The sequence below is a fragment of the Sphaeramia orbicularis genome, chromosome 18 (assembly GCF_902148855.1).
Source record: "Sphaeramia orbicularis chromosome 18, fSphaOr1.1, whole genome shotgun sequence".
Classification (NCBI taxonomy): domain Eukaryota; kingdom Metazoa; phylum Chordata; class Actinopteri; order Kurtiformes; family Apogonidae; genus Sphaeramia; species Sphaeramia orbicularis.
Window position 1 is genome coordinate 42,430,948 of NC_043974.1, and position 18,648 is coordinate 42,449,595.

The following is an 18,648-nucleotide window of genomic DNA, read 5'->3' on the forward strand; positions in this document are numbered from 1 at the left end:
ACTGACATGTTTATTGCTTTTATTTTCAAGCAAATCACCATCAAGACAAGAGGACATAAGCACAGAGAGACCAGAGAAGGACCATGGGTTATTTGATCAGGCAGATGAAGTTGTATTGCAGTCACACTCTGACAGTGATGATGATGATAAAACCGAGCACACACATGATGACGCTGACTGGAAGCCTAAACGTCAGCTGCAGACACAGAAGAACAGACAAGCCCAGACCTCACTGGAGGCTGTTGAAACCCCCTGTAAGGTGTGTGGAATGAAGTACAGACTACAGGGAAGTCTCATTAAACACGCCTGGAGTCACATTGATGAATCACCGAGTGTGTGTGGAGTGTGTGGAGAACACTTTCAAAATGTGGAAGATTTAAAAACAGACCTCAAGAGACACAAGAAAACCCACAAGTGTTCACTCTGTGGGAAGTCTTTCGTGACCATCAGTGGCCTGAAATCCCACATCACCAGGCACTCAGGGACAAAGCCTTACAAATGTGACGTTTGTAACAAAACGTACGCTAGCATGCAAAGTCTGACGGTGCATCACTGGATGCACGTGGCTGACAAACCACACAAATGTGACGTCTGCCACAAGGAGTTTGGTTTAAAGGCTCAGCTTCGACTCCACAGCAGAAAGCACATGGGTCAGGACGGGTTCCTCTGCAACATCTGTGGGAAAACCCTGTGTGACCTTCGCTCTTTGGCCCGACACAAGACAACGCACTCATCAGAGAGACCCTACAGTTGTCAGACTTGTGGGAAACGCTTCAAACTCACCAACACATTAAAGTCACATGAGAAGATCCACACAGTCAGAGACCAGAAATATTTGTGTGATGTCTGCTGCAGAACCTTCACCACAAACAGCCTGTTAAGGGCTCACTTAAAAACGCACAGCGGTGATCGTCCGTTTCCCTGTCCCATCTGCAGCAGACGCTTCATCTCAAATGGTGAGCGGAAGGTTCACCTGCGGGTGCACACGGGTGAGGCGCCGTACGGCTGCTCCCAGTGCGGACGCCACTTTAAAAGGAAGGGTCAGCTAAACAGTCACGTGAGGATACACCAGGGCATCAAACTGTTCACCTGCGGGGTTTGTGGAAAGGCGTTTTCCCGCCAGGAACACCTGAAAGTCCACATGAGGACGCACAACGGAGAGAGACCATACAAGTGTTCTCTATGTGACAAAGCCTTTACCCAGGGTCACTGTCTGAAAACACACATGAAGAGTCACCAGGAAAACACACTTTGAACTGTAGGATAGGGATGCAACGGTACAGGTTATCCACGGTTCAGTACGAATTGCAGTTCTTCTCAACACAGCCTCCACAGTTCCCGGTGGCAGACCCTGGTGTGGCCGTAGTAGGATTTGTAATTTTGCTTCCGCCTGATACTGCTCTGTATTCTCCGTCTGGGCACGGAGCCGCAAGCTCCCACAAAACGGACAGAATTACATAATGTACGCAAGGGACAGACAGAACGCTCTGTCTATATCTGTCTGTCTGCATCTTTAACGTAGAACATAAATGAGCTCTTACTCAGAACTGGATCTGAGTTCCATTTAAGTCAAACAGGCATAATAATATGTATTATGTCTTACTAAGGAAATAGCAATGATAAACACTTTTCCATGACATCACTCACTTTTGAAGAACAGCACCATGTGTGCTCTGTGTTTTCTATTGCCATGTTTTTTCTTTCTAGTTTGTAATGTATGTATTGCATACTTTTATGCATGTACTGGACCCCAGGAAGAATCATGGCAGCATTGGCTGCAGCTAATGGGGATCCTAATAAATAAATAAACAGGCAGGATGCAGCATACAGCCGGGGTTCTGTCTGGCTCCAACCAATGACAGCAGAATTCTGTAAGTCAGTCTTCTTGCAAAGCTCTGATATAAACATGAGTTGTCCGGAAATGTCATTTGAAAATGACAAATGAGCCGTAATGTGATGCATGTTCGTATTGAACTGCTAGGGGCGTACCGATCAGTATGATGTGTACCATTGCACCCCGAGTAGCTACACAGTATTTTGAAGTCAGAATGTAATCCTCCTTTTGATTTGTCATTTGTTTGTACATGAGCAGTATGTATTAGAAATAAAGGTGTGAAATGATTTTTTTCATTTTTAATGCCTCGTAAACTGGAAAGTTATTTATTTTAGGAAAACACACTTTCAGTAGTCGTTTCAAATGAAATGATGTCTGATTTACAACGAAACTCAACACTAAATGTTGGTGCAGTTAGATTTTGACAGATCAGCTGAATGTGGTTTTTAGTCATCTGTGGTTACCAACATTAGGGTCAGGATCCAAAACCTTGTAAAAGGTGTAACAAGACTGAAATGACAAAAGATGCAACAAAACTAAAGTGATAGAACAAGATGGATGTGACCTCAAAGACACAAGAAGATAAACATGATGTAGAAGAGATGTATATAAAAAAAGAGTGTTGTAAAAGATTCAACAAGTGAAAACGGAACAAGATGGACATGAGTTAAATAAGGGCTCAAATGGGCTGGACCATTAAAATAATAACCTATAAATAAAGACAACTCCAAATTTTTCTCAATTTACATGATAAAAAAATGTGAATAACATGAACAACCTGAAAGTTTTGATGGAAAAAAGGCCAATTTTAACATTGTGCTTCAGTTTATTTTTTCTGCATGTGCTTTACAACTTCCAGATCACAGTGGATCTACAAATACACAAATATCTAATAACAGGCAGAATATTGAGACATTATGACAAATATATTAACATGTTTAAGGTTCATATTTTTTTCAGGTTATTCACATTTTTTGTGAAAGGATGGATTGTAAATGTAAAAAATTCCATGTGATTTTACTTTTTATCAGCCCGACAGGTCAAGAATCTTCTTCTCCAAAACAGCTGGTCAAAATGATTTGATATTTGTTATGGAACATCTTTGGGGTAAGGTGTACCAAGTTGGTTTAAATAACTGAGAAATATTGATCTTTGAATTTTTCATGATTTTTTTAAATGTTAAAAACCCCCATTGGTTTATAATGGGACACATTTCAAAGTGCTAGAATTTGAAAACAGTTGAAGATATTGATTTAATTACTATTGGCGATAGATAGAAAGTCACATATGGGCTTTCATTTGGTGCCATGACCTTTGACCTTGAAAGCTCAAACAAATGTTCAAACAAATGTCAGTTAATGTCTTTAAATACGCCATTGGACCACAGGAGCCTTGGGCCTATTTTTTACACTAAAACTAAGATGAAAAATGTAACTGTCAGTAAAGGTGGTCCATAAAACTATATTAATGCAAACCCCAGAATCCATTATACATTACAAACTGGTTAAAAATACTAGTAAAAGGAAATAGCTACATTTTTACATGTGGAACGGCAGTAAAATAAAACATAATAATAACTTACAAATAATGACAACTCCAAAGTTTTCTGTATGTTTTAAAGTGAAAAAAGTAAAATAACATAATGAAAATGTTTACATTTCTAAAACATCCTTTAAAATAATGTCAATAACATGAAAAATGTGAAATTTCTTAAAAAATAAAAGTGCAATTTTAACAATATTAGGCCTCAATGTATGATTTACACATGTACATTTTAACTTATAGATCACAGTGGATGTACAAATACACAAGACATTTAGTAACAGGCAGAATATTGATCAAATTACACTTGTTTTTCTTCAGACATTTCAGGTTCATATTTGTTCAAGTTATTCACATTTTTGTGAAAGGATCATTTATAAATGTAAATATTTTCATGTAATTTTACTTTTACACTAAAACAAAGACAAAACTTGTCATTATTTATAGGTTATTATGTTGTTATTTAACTGGTCTGACCCACTTCAGATTGGAATTATCTGTATATGGAACCAGAACTAAAATGATTTTCACATCCTAGACTGTTGATATATTCAGTGTACTGTTTAAGTTTCATCCCACTGGTCGGTTTTGGTCCCCGGGCCGCATGTTTAACACCTTCAACAGTAACGTAGTCTGTGTTAAAATACATTTTAAAAGGGGAAAAATCACAGCTGTATTTGGAAAATTATGTCAGTGAAAAATGTGAGTGACTCTGGAAACGTCAAACACAAATGGTGGGCTCCAAAAAACAAAACAAAACAAAAAAAATGGTGGGCTTCATTTCCTGTTTTTTGGCGGATTCTTGTAAAAGTTGCACCAAATTCCGGATCCGGAAAATCCTTTGCGCGCGAGTGCAGACAGAGGTGTTTCCATCTGAAAGGAGGTGAAAGTCTGGGATCATGTACTGGATGAACGGCGGCGGAGGCTCCGAGGCGGTGGACGGCCTGGGTCCCATGTCCAAGGTGGAGATCCTCAGAGGAATAGTCACCGACAGGCTGAGCACCGCCGCCCGGGAGATCCTGGCGGTGGTGGAGAGAACCGTGGCCGGATACGAGGAGGAGGCGTCGGGCTTCAGGAAGGAGATGGAGCGGCAGAGGAGGCAGCTGGAGGTCCTCCTGCAGCCCCAGGTCAAACTGGAGAGGACAGGTGAGTGAAACAACAACAAGGCAGTCTGCCTTCAGACGGACTGTGGAACATGTGTTCAGTCACTGACAGATGGAGCAAACACTGAATGTAAACATTTATTCCATGGATCAAAGTCACTTTAGTTCAGCTTCCACATTCAGCCCAGTTTGATCTGAAGTGGGTCGGACCAGTAAAAGAAGAACACAACAACCTACAAATATAGTCCTATCTCCATATCACATATCTCGGCAAGTTGATAGGAGCAATATTTTGGGAGATATTAATCATTTTGGAGGACAGCAGCCTTACAGTCATATTCCTCATTTGACCGGAAGCGCAGCATATTCCTCATTTGACCGGAAGCGCAGTTCCACGCTGCTTGACCGGAAGTTAAGTTAAAAACAGGAACAGAACGCTTTTTATGTTTAAGTTCTTTGTGTACAATAACAAAGATAATAACTGCAGAAGATAGGAACATAAAGATACCAGGGGGGAGGCATATAGAAAAAGAGCTCAAACAATAGTGAGAAAAAAACACATAGACTCTACGAGTGACGTCATCACTACCGGACGTAAACAAATACTCCGCCATATTGGAAGACTAAAGTGGACGCAAAAGGGAGACGGAGTGTTTAGCAGCTGCTTTATCAGTGATATAGATATTGTAAACGGGTCATTAGTGACAGTTTGTTATCATTTATATATGGTAGACTATTTTCAAACTCTGAACCGTGTTGAAAGGCAACCGTATACCAAGAAACTGGCTGTGATTGATGGGTTTGACCCTTACAAAGACACTGGTGCTGAGCAGGAACACCTACAATTAATAACATTGAACCTCCTGAGACCCAGGAAATGTCAGCAAAGTACCAGCTTTTTTGTTTTTTTTATTAAATAAGTGCCTATATTGGAAACATCATGATGCAACAGTTTTTTCAGATGCAGTTTTTAAAATTTTTATGGAATGTCCTTTATGGTGGACAGTCTTCTTTTCTTTTTTTTTTTTTGTATAAAGTTGTGAAACTTTTGTCCACAAATGTGGACAGAAAACTCGTAGCTGGGTCATAGGAGGTTAAATTTTTCACATATCACATACCAAAACAATCATTATTTTTGATGCGTTAACACACATCTTTTTTGGCCTCTCTTCATATCACTACCACTACACAAAGTAGACCTACGATCACCTGTTGTGGTTCTGGAGTCAGGGTTCATGGTATGGTTCAGACGCAGATCCCCAGCTGTGCGCTGCACCCAGCCCCATTTGAGCCCCAGGGCCCGGCACATAGCTTGGGCTCTGGGTCCGAACTACATCGAGAACCATGACTCAAGAACTGCAATACGTACTGAACCGTGGTGCCCTTAGTGTTTTTTATATGTAGTATTTATCTGATAATTACAGTAAAGTAAGTTGGCTAAAATGGTTTTAAGGTTATTTTAACGTGAAATAAAATCTTTGTCCTCGGAAGTATTTCAGGAATCTGGTATATTTGGTATTAGTACTTCACATACTATTAGCACAAACACTATGAACTAGTTTTACTGTGTACTTATGAAGTAATTTATACTCCAAAATCAGAGAGAGAAAGACAGACAGAGGTGTTTTCATCTAAAAGGAGGGGAAAAGTCTGGGATCATGTACTGGATGAACGGCGGCGGTGGCTCCGAGGCAGTGGACGGCCTGGGTCCCATATCCAAGGTGGAGATCCTCAGAGGAATAGTCACTGATGGGCTGAGCACCGCCACCCGGGAGATCCTGGCAGTGGTGGAGAGAACCGTGGCCGGATACGAGGAGGAGGCGTCGGGCTTCAGGAAGGAGATGGAGCAGCAGAGGAAGGAGATGGAGGGGCAGAGGAAGGAGATGGAGCGGCAGAGGAGGCAGCTGGAGGTCCTCCTGCAGCCCCAGGTCAAACTGGAGAGGACAGGTGAGTGAAAGAACAACAAGCCAGTCTGCCTTCAGACGGACAGTGGAACATGTGTTCAGTCACTGACAAATAGACCAAACACTGAATTTAAACATTTATTCCATGGATCAAACTCAGTTTAGTTCAGGTTCCACATTCAGCCCAGTTTGATCGAAAGTGGGTCGGACCAGTAAAATAATAACACAACAACCTATAATAATATTCCAAAATGTTCTCTTTTAAGGTGAAAACAGTAAAATTACATTATGAAAATACTGAATTTAATCATTTACACTGAGCTGTAAAATGTGTGTGTTAATTCAGCCAACGTTTAATACATGAAAATCTAAATTTTGCAACTGTGCCAGTTTTTCTCTCTGCTTTTCTTCTTTGGTTTGCAGGTAAAATGTTTTGACTGTTGTGGCAAAAAAAAACAGCGCAAGTCTAAGAGCATTAACATTTGCTGTTTTTGCTATTTTACACTTCTACTCCACTCCATTTCTTCAAAGTAAAGCCAAACTTGTCCATTTGAAACCTACTGATTTAACATTTATTCACTCGCTGATGACTGCCGATTTTAACAAACTGATTTGAAAACATTCACACAAATGATCAGGATGTAACTTTTAATTCAGCATTGATCTGTTCCATGAAAACTGCACATTACATAATTTATTGCAGGTTTTCCTCTGTAGCCTTAATGTAAATATATTGTTGTAAATATGTGTATATTCTGTATAGTTTTATTATTATTTTGTATTGTTTTTTGCACTATCTTTATGCATAAACACTTTTTCTTGCACTTTATTCTGTGGCTGCCTTGACCATTGAATTTCTCCTTTGTTGGATCAATAAGTTTCATCTAATCTAATGTAATCAAATCTAAATATGGGCTCATACATTAGATGTGTTGTTTTGATGTTTTAGTTTTGATTTTTTAATGCTTTTTTAACCTGTGAAAAAAATACATTTGTTATTTTGATCACCTTACAAAGATGCTAAAGCCTTGATTTTTACTTAAAATTGCAATAAAATATATAATCAAAGCTTTGTAGACATGTATTTCAACATTATTTATGTAATATCCACAGATTTTATCCCAGACGTTGATTCTTGTGATGCTGTGGTGGATGCGAATGATGAAGAGGAGGTGCAAACTCAGCAGACAGGTAAACGCATCCTCCAGGAACTGGACATAGGCTACATTCAGACTGCAGGCAAATGTGGCCCAAATGCGATTTTTAATTTTTTAAATTGTTTAATTTTTTATTTTTTTGGCCCAAAAACTGAGGTACAGACCAAACCATAGGCTACCTGTACTGTTGCACCCTTAGTACAAATCCGAACCAGGCCACTTTCGTATGTGGTCCTAAATCCGATACATATCTGATATTTTGCAATGCGACTTCAGTCTGAATGGTCAGGTCACATTTATCCGACCTTTATGTCATTGAAATGCAACAAATGTTACAATTCTGCGTCCCAGGAGGAGGAGTGGCAGGAAAAACATGTTTACTTCTGTAAACATAGTGTGTGTCTGCGTGATTACGTATTTCATCAGGACCTCTTTTGTGCATGTGGGTCACTTCAGGGTCGAATTCAGTTCATACTCAAAACTGATAGAAGTTGCATTTATTGGCCTCAGTCTGGTTTCAACCGGCTTTATATGTAAAGTGTCATGAGATAACTTTTGTTTTGATTTGAAGTTATATAAATAAAATTTGATTTGATTTGATTTTGAGATTTAATGGGTAATATGAACGAGCACACAAAAAAAATCAGATTTCACCATGAAATCTGAATTGTGCATTAAGACCTGCTGTCTGAACGTAGCCTTGGTGTCAGAGTGAACCTGTAGAAACCGTTTTGTCTGTGTTCAGATAAAGGGATCCAGGACTTCCTCTGGTATGATGATGAAGAGGAGGGTGAGGGTGAAGAGGAAAAGGAAGAGCAACGGAAGGTGCAACAAAGAGAAGATCGGAAGGACCCTGATTATCAGATCAAATCAAACCGGTAACGAACGCTTAAGACTGAAGAGGATTAATTATTAAGATGAGATGAGACTTTATTTATCTGACTGTGGGGACATTTGACAGTTAACAGCAGAAACATCCAACCAGACAGTGCAGAGAAAAGACAGGCAGAAAAACCACAAACAAGTGAAAACTATGAAATTCAGTATTTCTATAAATCCTTATATAAATGTAGAATTAGAACTAAAATTAAATATTATTGACATATTTACATTGTGGTTGCACACAGTGTGATATGGGGGGGGGTTACTGAGAACTGTTGTAAAGATAAGGTAAAGGTTATTTATAGACTTGTTCAGTTTCATAGGATTTCTTGTGCAGATGTTTCTCAGAGCACAAGTACAAAAGATTATACGATGCAATCAAGAATAAAAACATGAAATATAAGCAGTAAAAAAAAACAACTTAAAGACACTAACACAAGTGACTCGCAATAAATATTTTAAAATAAATACTTTCCACAAATTGCACATTCCCTTTCTTTTCATAATGTTCATGAACAGAAGTAGGCAGGTATTATTATGATGATGATTTCAATGATATATCCACTGATCTTTAAGGATGTGGGTCCACCAGTCTTCATCCAGACCGGGTTCTGAGAGGAGGAAACGTGGCAGACCCAGAATCATAGAAAAACAGGACGGTCTACAGCTGAGGATCTGCGTTCTGGAGGACTCACAGACTGACGTCCTCACAACAGCAGGTCAGTTTTTTATTCTCTACACTGATAAAACAGAAAACAACAAGAACATCATTAAATAAACACAGGAACAGGTCCACGTACCTAAGACTACGTTAGTCTGGTTGAAATGGAGGAATTTCAATGTAACACGTAGAAATGTTCAGGAGTGGATCCTTAAAATATGACCCAGTGCGTCAACAGTCGAATACCAGACTGTTGGGTTCAGGTGAGATGTCCATAATGTTTTATTATGCATCTATGTCTGATAGAGGTGTCTGCCAAATATAGTTAATGTAGGCCAAGGGTGTTAAACCTACGGCCTGTGGGCCAAAACCGACCCGCCAAAGGGTCCAATCTGGTGTCACATACAGTTTTTACCCCCATATTATTTTTGTACTTCCAGTGTTTTCACACACACACACACACACACACACACACTAAATTAAGTATAGCACACAGCATGCTGGTTTTACATTCGTATTATCTTTACCCCCATTAACTATGTAGTTTTGAATATCCAAATAAAGTGAAATTTCCTATTATAAATGATAAATAAACGACAGGACTGTCAGTGCAACTGGAAGGGGCATGTTTTATATATAGATGTAATTTTTTTTTTTTTTAAACAAACACATATTTGGTCCATAATGTCTTCTGTTGGTTTTGCAGTTTGAACACAAAGACTTTTTTTGTGCATCTGGACATGATACATGTGTACATCTACAACTGCATTATCTGTTCATATATTGTCATTGCTAATAACTCCTTTTAAAAAATATATCACTGTAAATGCTGTCGTTAAGATTATCTTTTGCTACTATTGTGGTGTGTTATGTGACTTTATAACTTGTTTCTTTGTTTTGTTTTGGTTTTTACTCTCGGTCCTCACCACAGGGTATTGTCCTCAGTTGGTCATCTGTCCGTCCGTCTGTATGTACTAAAACTTTGGCGTGAACTGAAGGCCGAGAGTTTTCAAGTGCGGGCATGTTATGTTTTTCTGTTTTATCTGCCTACTATGCTGCTGCCTCTTGACCCGGTCATCGTTGTTGTAAATGAGAACGTGTTCTTTATTGAATGACCTGGTTAAATAAATATATAAAATATGAACGTGAATCCTCCTTTGGAGCCAAAGTGCATGAAATCTACTATTTCTAAACACTTTTCACATGTACGTGACGTTTATGAAGTATTAAACAATCATCACTGTTTCTAGAAAGCTCCAACAGCGAAATATATGAACCATAAAAATAAAAATAAAAACACATCCTATTAAAACAGTGACTGATTGTTGTGTTTGTGTCAGTGTTCCAGAAGTGTCCGGTTCAGGACCTGCAGTGTCCTCCAGGCCTGCAGGAGGCAGACTTCCTGTCTCTGCTCAGCTCCACCTTCCCTCAGCTGGACGTTCACGAACCCTTTGGCGTCTTCACGACAGACAGATCGAGGAGGCTTCAACCTCTGAGAGTCCAGACTCTGACACCAGAGGAGATCTGCAGACGCATGAGCTCAGTCGGAGCAGGAAGCTCCGCCCTCTACATCAGACCCAGGGTCAGTTCAGTGTGTTCAGGGTGTCTGGGTTTGTTCAGGTGGGGTTTTCAGCTGTGAGTGGGTTTGGGTTTATGTGTTTATGAGAGGAGGCTGAGAAACCACACTTCAGTTTTCTGATCCTGGTCTTTTTTTGTGACTGTTTGACAGACGGCTGTAGATGAGCAGAGCAGCGCTGCAGAGATTCAGGAGAGAAACGACGAGCAGAGTGGACCCTGGACCAGGTGAATAAACCTTAAACAGGACAGATTATCCTCTGGACTATAATGTTATAAAATCATATTCAGTGTTTACATGCTTTTGTATTATGTTCCCCACGTCATCTGTGTTCCAACATTTCATTTAAATATGATAAAAAAGTCACCAGAATCTATGTATCTGCAAAAATACTGCTGAAATTTCCAAAGAATTTACACCACTTTCTGGGACTTCTGCATCATTACATCATCAATGTGCGACCTGCCGTTTAGAAAAAAAACAAAAAAAAAACAGATTTGGACGTTTACAGTAAATATAACTGTAGGCTAATCCATGATGACAGTCCACAAAATGATGAAAATAAAATATCATCCCATGGACATCCTCCCATGTGTGCATGTATCACGTCATTGTTGTTGTTGTTCTTCTTCTTCTCTTCCTCTTTGTTTTTACCGTCAGCTGTGTCGCATTGAAGATTATGCCACGGAAGTTATGTGTGGCGTCGCTATGACAACCAGGTACTCTTAAGTTGGTAGTATCCTGTAAAATGGAAACGGTCTCCAGGAATAGTACCTGGTACCCGAGTAGGGTCGAGTCAAGATGAGCTGGTACCATGAAGTGGAAACGCAGAATTAGATGATGAAATTTTTGGATTTGTTTACACATTTTTTAAAAAGATTGAAAGTTAGGACTCAAAATGAATGCCTGTGTAGGAGGGGTATCAGGAGGGGCAGGGTGTTGTGTGACTGGGCAGGGCATTGGTAAGCTCCGCCTACTTTTTTACTTGTTTAATTCCATTCCCTGTACTTGACTCTTTTTTTCCAGGGTTTTATCTCCTGAAGGTTCACCTGAGAAGAGGCCACGTGGTCGACCTCCGCTCAGCGGAAACGCCAACCATCACACACTGAAACTGTGTTTTCTGGAGAAAGTCCAGCCTGATCCACTCTCCAAGAAAGGTAAAAGAAGAACAACAACAGAGCGTCGTGCGTTGAATGTTGTTCAGTGGTGACTGCAGGTGTTTTGTGTGTCAGTGCTGGTGAGGTCGGCGGTCCAGCAGCTCCGGTGTCCTCGCGGCCTCCAGGAGTCGGACTTCCTGCTCATGTTGCGGTCCAGGTTTCCTCAGCTGGACGGAGACGACAGAGGTTTTGACCTGTTCACATCAGACAGGAGCAGAACGCTGATGCCTATTAAAGTGAAGGCCATGACTCCAGATGAGATCTGCAGGAGCCTGAAACCCTGTAGGTTACAGACCACCATGATCTACATCCGACTGAAGGTCAGTGCAGAGGAGTTTAAAGGACCACGTTCATCATCCTCCCATGTTCATGTGTGTTTTCACATTTTGAGTGGGTGATTTTAGTGACTTATTTTTTCCTTTCAGCTCTGATCATTTCAACATTGTTGTCTTGTTTTTAAAGGTGCAGGAGACTTTCGTGACCAATTTTTCATCAAATCTGTCAAACCTCAGTCATATCCTCAGTATCATGAATCTGTAAGTCTTTGTGTGATTACTCACCTGAATCTCTTGCATTACGGTGAACAATATCTTAGTGCCATCCACCATAAACAAACCCTTTGTTTATAAACAGAGCCGGGAGGTGACTCGGGCATCTTCGGAATTTTGTCGCAATGTGCACTGTGGGAAAGGGAGGCTCGTGCAGCCACCTGACATGACACAGAAACGGCAGGAGCTCCCTTCCCTCTATGCATATTCCTTCAGCTGTTTCCGTGTTTTAGCCGTTTCCGTGTTTTAGCCGTTTCTGCATCGTGTTTGTTTTGTTCATATAATATCATATGGTCGTGCTGCCGCAGCCAGGCAACTGCGCTAACCTCCCTTTCCCACAATGCATATCACAACAAAATTCCAAAGATGCCCGAGTTACCTATGGGCTCTGTTTGTAAACAAATGGTTTGTTTATGGTGGATGGCACTAAGAAATTGTTCACCATAATGCAAGAGATTCAGGTGAGTAATGACAGAAAGACTTACAGATTCATGATACTGAGGATATGACTGAGGTTTGACAGATTTGATGAAATATTGGTCATGAAAGTCTCCCGCACCTTTAAAGTGATTTTGATGTTTTCAGTCTGTACAAATCTTCTCAGATATATGAAATAATCCTTTGTCGCAAAATGATGTTTTCATTCACATAAACTGTGACTTGTTTCAGACAAAAGAGGAAGAGGAGAGCCACCTTTTACAGATAGACGACACCAGCAGTGATGGTCCATCTGCTACTGGAGAGAGGACGAAGAGTGATGAAGACGAGCTACGGTAACGAAGAACAAAACAGTGTCACTTAGTTTTATTGGACTTGAACCGAAATAGCATCAAGTCGATGTTGATGTAACACAAAATGAGACATGTAATAAGGAGATACTTGGACAAAATGTGACCAACTGTCCAAATATTTTGACTCAGATAAGACTTTATTTATCCCACTGTGAGGAAATGTCACAGTTAACAGCAGCAACATCAATCAATTGCAGAGAAAAGACAGGCAGAAAAACCACAAACGAGTGAAAAATGAAAATATAAAGACAAAAATAAGAAATTTGGTATTTATATAAATATGGAATGATACAATTAGAATTAAAATTAAATATTCTCTGCGTATTTACATTGTGGCTGCACATACACATGGTGCGTTATGGCTGGTGCCTTCATCTTTCATTAAACTCGCTCTCCTGTGAATCGTACCCAGGTTCTCGTCTCCTAAATATGTCCCAAAGAAGAAGAGGTCGCGTGGTCGTCCTCCGCTCTGTGAAAACACCAACCACCACAGACTCAGACTGTGTTTTCTTTCCTCACACCCACTCTCCAAAAAAGGTAAAACAGGAAGTAGACTCCCATTCCTCTTGCGTTGAATGTTGTTCAGTAGTGACCTCAGGTGTTTGTGTGTCAGTGCTGGTGAGGTCAGCGGTCCAGCAGCTCCAGTGTCCTCGCGGCCTCCAGGAGTCGGACTTCCTGCTCATGCTGCGGTCCAGGTTTCCTCAGCTGGACGGAGACGACAGAGGTTTTGACCTGTTCACATCAGACAGGAGCAGAACGCTGACGCCTGTTCCAGTGAAGACCATGACTCCGGATGAGATCTGCAGGATCCTGAAATCCTGTCGGTTTCAGACCACCATGATCTACATCCGACTGAAGGTCAGTACAGAGGAGTTTAAAGAGAACAGAGAAAACAAGGAAAAAATGACTTTTTCAGTAAAATCTCTGATTAACTGAACGTAAACCCAGTGTGTCCATCCACTGTCATTGATCCAACTCCATGGGTTTTACTGGTGAATCAATGCTGTAGAAGATGACGGTGTTTCCATGGTAACTATGGAGCCTCTGAACGAGCTTCTGCCAGTTTTCTGAACTTCCACCCAGTTTAGGGGAGTGTGGCAGGGCAGGCTGTGGTGAGTTCATGGTCATAGTGGGATGTGGGAATGCACACTGACTGATAAACTGAGAACCTTCACCACTAAGGTCTAGAACATGTTCAGATGGAGCGACAGCAGGGGTGGACCAGCTTAGAGGTTTTCCTTTGGTCCCTCTTTCTTTGGACCTTGCAGGTGTTGAATCCACATAGCCGTGTCTGGGGGAGCTCTAGCAGGTTCTGGAGGTAATTCAACCAGTGATGGGGTTTCCTTTACTGCCAACCCAAATGTTGGTTGAAAGGACAGATCACACCATTTCACTGTGTAATAAACGCCCCTCTGCCTGACGTTCAGTTTACACCATGTACTTTATTAACATGTATTCACCTTCGTCTTACTGAAAAAAATCCATTTCACTTTGCACATTACAGTTAATTGTTGGATCTTACTGTTTAGATGTCCAGATTTTCTGCCAGTTCTCTTTTATACTTCTAATGTATTATGTATAGTGTGTTTTGCTCTTGTATTCTATTTTTATTATTAGATTCTATTTTTAGTCTAACAGCCTGAAGGGTCTGATGGACTGTTGGTTTCAGTTGTCGTCCGACGTCCATAAACAATTTTTCAAGAATCTTCTCCAAAACCGTCAGCCAGAGTCAATTGAAACTCACAGCAGAGGTTCATTGGGGTAAAGTCTACCAAGTCTGTTCAAAGAATTGGGAAATACTGATTTTTGAATTTTTTTCAGAATTTTTGAAGCTTTAAAAATCCCCAGTGGTTTTTAATGGGAAAAATTTCAAAGTGCTATAACTTCAAAACAGTTGAAGATATTGATATAATTACTAATTAGATGAGATAGGAAGTCACATATGAGCTTTCATTTGGTACCATGACCTCTGACCTTGACTGACTTTGAAAGGTCAAACGAATGTGAGTTAATGTCTTTAAATATGCTGTTGTCATGCTGCTGCTGCACTACAGTTTCCTAGTTTGGGATCAGTGAAGTAAATCTGATTATCTAATCTAAAAAAATGCACAAATCATAAATGTGCGAGTAATTGTTGGTCATGTTTTATGTATTTTGTGACTTGAATCTGGACAATTTTTTGTGCTAAATGGCGAAAATATTCTTTTTGGAAGGTGTTGTCATTAGAAAAAAAACCCAAACCAACAAATGTGACTTGTTACAGACAGGAGACAAAGATGAGGAGGAGCTCCGCATTTCACCGATGATTGACAAAACCAGCGGTGATTCTCCTTCTGCTGCTGATGCTGAAACCATGAGTGATGAAGCTGAGCTGCGTTTAAGGTACTTTAGTGAAATACCATCAAAGCTCTCAGATCAGTGAGTTTTTTATTGAGATACTGAACTTATATAGACCGCTACCACTGACGTCATCAATACCAGAAGTACAGAGTGTGTGTTTAGCAGCTGCTTTATCAGTGATATAGATATTTTAAACGGGTTATTAATAACAGTTTATTGTTTATATATGGTAGACTATTTTCTAACTCTGAACCCTGTTGAAAGGCAACAGTATACTAGAAACAGGTTGGGATTGATGGGTTTGACCTTTACAAAGACACTATTGCTGAGCAGGAACACCTAAAATTAATAACATTTACATTTTTCAGATATATTATGTACCATCACAGTTATTATTTTAGATGCGTAAACACACACCTATTTGGCCTTTCTTCATATCTCTACCTCTACACAAAGTAGACATATGGTCACCTGTTGTGGTTCTTGAGTCACGGTTCTCGATACAGCCCAGACACAGAGGCAGGCTAAAGCTGGATGCCGAGCTGGACATCCGAGCCGTACCAAGAACCCCAATACATAGGGAACCGTGGATAACCAGTTCTGTTGCATCCCTGTTGTTCACCATTTTTAATGGTTATATGAAATATACTGCAGACAGGTGGCCGTAGGTCTACTACCATACTCGGTATTCTGTGTCTGGGCACTGAGTTCCTTACATTTTTCTCCCTGGTTGGTTAAAACAGAGAGGATCCTGTAGAAAGACTTCTTTTCACCATGACCTGCTCTGTTTGAACTGCCTATGACTGCACAAGAGGTAACCATAACTACAATTGAACTACAATTCCCTCTCAGACAAGCCTGGCACTCTTTCTCGCCTGTGGTTTTTCTTCCAATCAAGGTTATAATCGTTAACGAAAACTAACGAAATGACGAAAGCTAGAATTGAAAAAACATTTTCGTTAACTGAAATAAATAAAAACTATAATTCAAAGAAAAAAACGATAACTAACAGAAATTGTATTGTGTGTTTACAAAACTAACTAAAACATAGAAAAATTATGGATAAAATTCCAATAGTTTTCGTCTTTGTCAACGTCAGGTTGATACGAAAGGGATTTATTTCCCTCAAGCAATTTTAGCTGATGGCACCATATGATATTTAACCGTCCGTCACTTCTCATCACTTGTGGTTTAGAGTCGTCTTCTGGTCCCCACTCTACCTGGAAACATGGAGACTAAAGGTGGGAGAAAGCAACAGAGTCCTGTCTGGGATTTATATGAATACGATGGCGAAGAAGAGAAAAGATATGACGAAACTACAACTAAACTAAACTAAGCATTTAGAAAAAAACAAAAACTAATAAAAACTAGCAAACCTGCTCTAAAAACTAATTAAAAGTAAATGAATTGGAGAAAAAAAAGTCAAAACTAAATAAAACTAATCTATAATGAAAAATACAAAACTATTATAACCTTACTTCCAATATGGCGGCACAAGCATAAATCACATGACCCCTGACATCATGTGGCAGCGGTCTATTGAAATAGTGACTCATTAAGTGTGATTTGCAGGTTTTCTATTATGTTATTGAACTGACATGTTCATCGCTTTTATTTTCAAGCAAATCACCATCAAGACAAGAGGACATGAGCACAGAGAGACCAGAGAAGGACTGTGGGTTATTTGATCAGGCAGATGAAGCTGTATTGCAGTCTCACTCTGACAGTGATGATGATGATGATGATGATGAGGATGATGATGATAAAACCGAGCACACACATGATGACGATGCTGACTGGAAGCCTAAACCTCAGCAGCAGACACAGAAGAACAGACAAGTCCAGACCTCAATGGAGGCCGTTAAAACCCCCTGTAAGGTGTGTGGAGTGACGTACAGACTACAGGGAAGTCTCATCAAACACGCCTGGAGTCACATTGATGAATCACCGAGTGTGTGTGGAGTGTGTGGAGAACAGTTTAAAAATGTGGAAGATTTGAAAACAGACCTCAAGAGACACAAGAAAACCCACGAGTGTTCACTCTGTGGGAAGTCTTTCGTGACCATCAGTGGCCTGAAATCCCACACCACCAGTCACTCAGGGGAGCAGCCTTACAAATGTGACGTTTGCAGCAAAACGTTCGCTACCATGTCAAGACTGATGGTGCATCGCTGGGTACACGTGGCTGAAAAACCACACAAATGTGACGTCTGCCACAAGGAGTTTGGGTTAAAAACTCAGCTCCGAGTCCACAGCAGAGTGCACACAGGTAGGGATAGGTTCCTCTGCAACATCTGTGGGAAATCCCTGTCTGACCTTCGCTCTTTGGGCCGACACAAAGCAACGCACTCATCAGAGAGACCCTACAGTTGTAAGACCTGTGGGAAACGCTTCAAAATCGACCACACATTAAAGTCTCATGAGAAGATCCACACAGTCAGAGACCAGAAATACCTGTGTGATATCTGCTGCAAAACCTTCACCACAAACTACGCGTTAAGGGCTCACTTAAAGACGCACAGCAGCGATCGTCCGTTTGCCTGTCCCATCTGCAGCAAGCGCTTCATCTCAAATGGTCCTCTCAAGATTCACCTGCGGGTGCACACGGGTGAGGCGCCGTACGGCTGCTCCCATTGTGGACGCCATTTTAAAAGTAAGAGCCACCTGAACAGTCATGTGAGGATACACCTGGGCGTCAAACTGTTCACCTGCGGGGTTTGTGGGAAGGCATGTGCCCGCCTGGAACACCTGAAAGTCCACATGAGGACGCACAACGGAGAGAGACCATACAAGTGTTCTGTATGTGACAAAGCCTTTACCCAGAGTCACTGTCTGAAAACACACATGAAGAGTCACCAGGAAAACACACGTTAAACTGGAGCTACAGTGTATAAAGTATTTTGAAGCCGAGTCAGAATATAATCCTCTTATTTGTCATTTGTTTGTACATGAGCAATATGCATTAGAAATAAAGGTACAAATTTTTTTTTTTCATTTTTAATACCTCATAAGCTAGAAAGTTATTTATTTTGGGAAAACACACTTTCACTAGTCTCTGTTGTGCGCGTGTTAGCGACTACTGTTGTACATCACAACATTATAAATCTCTCGGCACATACAAATTTGAGACTGGGGGTGGGGGGGCCAATGTGC

The 18,648-nt window shown here is 40.5% G+C and overlaps 1 protein-coding gene across 3 annotated transcripts in view; it reads left to right on the forward strand.

Annotated features, from left to right (window-relative positions):
- Nucleotides 1-18,381, forward strand: part of LOC115438612 (uncharacterized) — a 31,722-nt gene extending 13,341 nt beyond the window's left edge. Inside the window, exons 1-14 of one of the 3 annotated variants that reach the window (XM_030162339.1) lie at nt 4,204-4,522; nt 6,118-6,426; nt 7,497-7,574; nt 8,286-8,418; nt 8,999-9,141; nt 10,424-10,665; nt 10,813-10,886; nt 11,686-11,816; nt 11,892-12,136; nt 13,034-13,137; nt 13,568-13,692; nt 13,769-14,013; nt 15,419-15,537; nt 17,118-18,381. In XM_030162339.1, coding sequence (XP_030018199.1) covers nt 4,276-4,522; nt 6,118-6,426; nt 7,497-7,574; nt 8,286-8,418; nt 8,999-9,141; nt 10,424-10,665; nt 10,813-10,886; nt 11,686-11,816; nt 11,892-12,136; nt 13,034-13,137; nt 13,568-13,692; nt 13,769-14,013; nt 15,419-15,537; nt 17,118-18,369 — 3,447 coding nt within the window. In that variant the 5' untranslated portion in view covers nt 4,204-4,275 and the 3' untranslated portion in view covers nt 18,370-18,381. Of the gene's footprint in view, nt 1-30; nt 146-4,203; nt 4,523-6,117; nt 6,427-7,496; nt 7,575-8,285; nt 8,419-8,998; nt 9,142-10,423; nt 10,666-10,812; nt 10,887-11,685; nt 11,817-11,891; nt 12,137-13,033; nt 13,138-13,567; nt 13,693-13,768; nt 14,014-15,418; nt 15,538-17,117 lie in introns of those variants that run through there. The other 2 variants (XM_030162342.1, XM_030162338.1) reach the window with 2 other exon arrangements.
- Nucleotides 18,382-18,648: the final 267 nt, after the last annotated feature.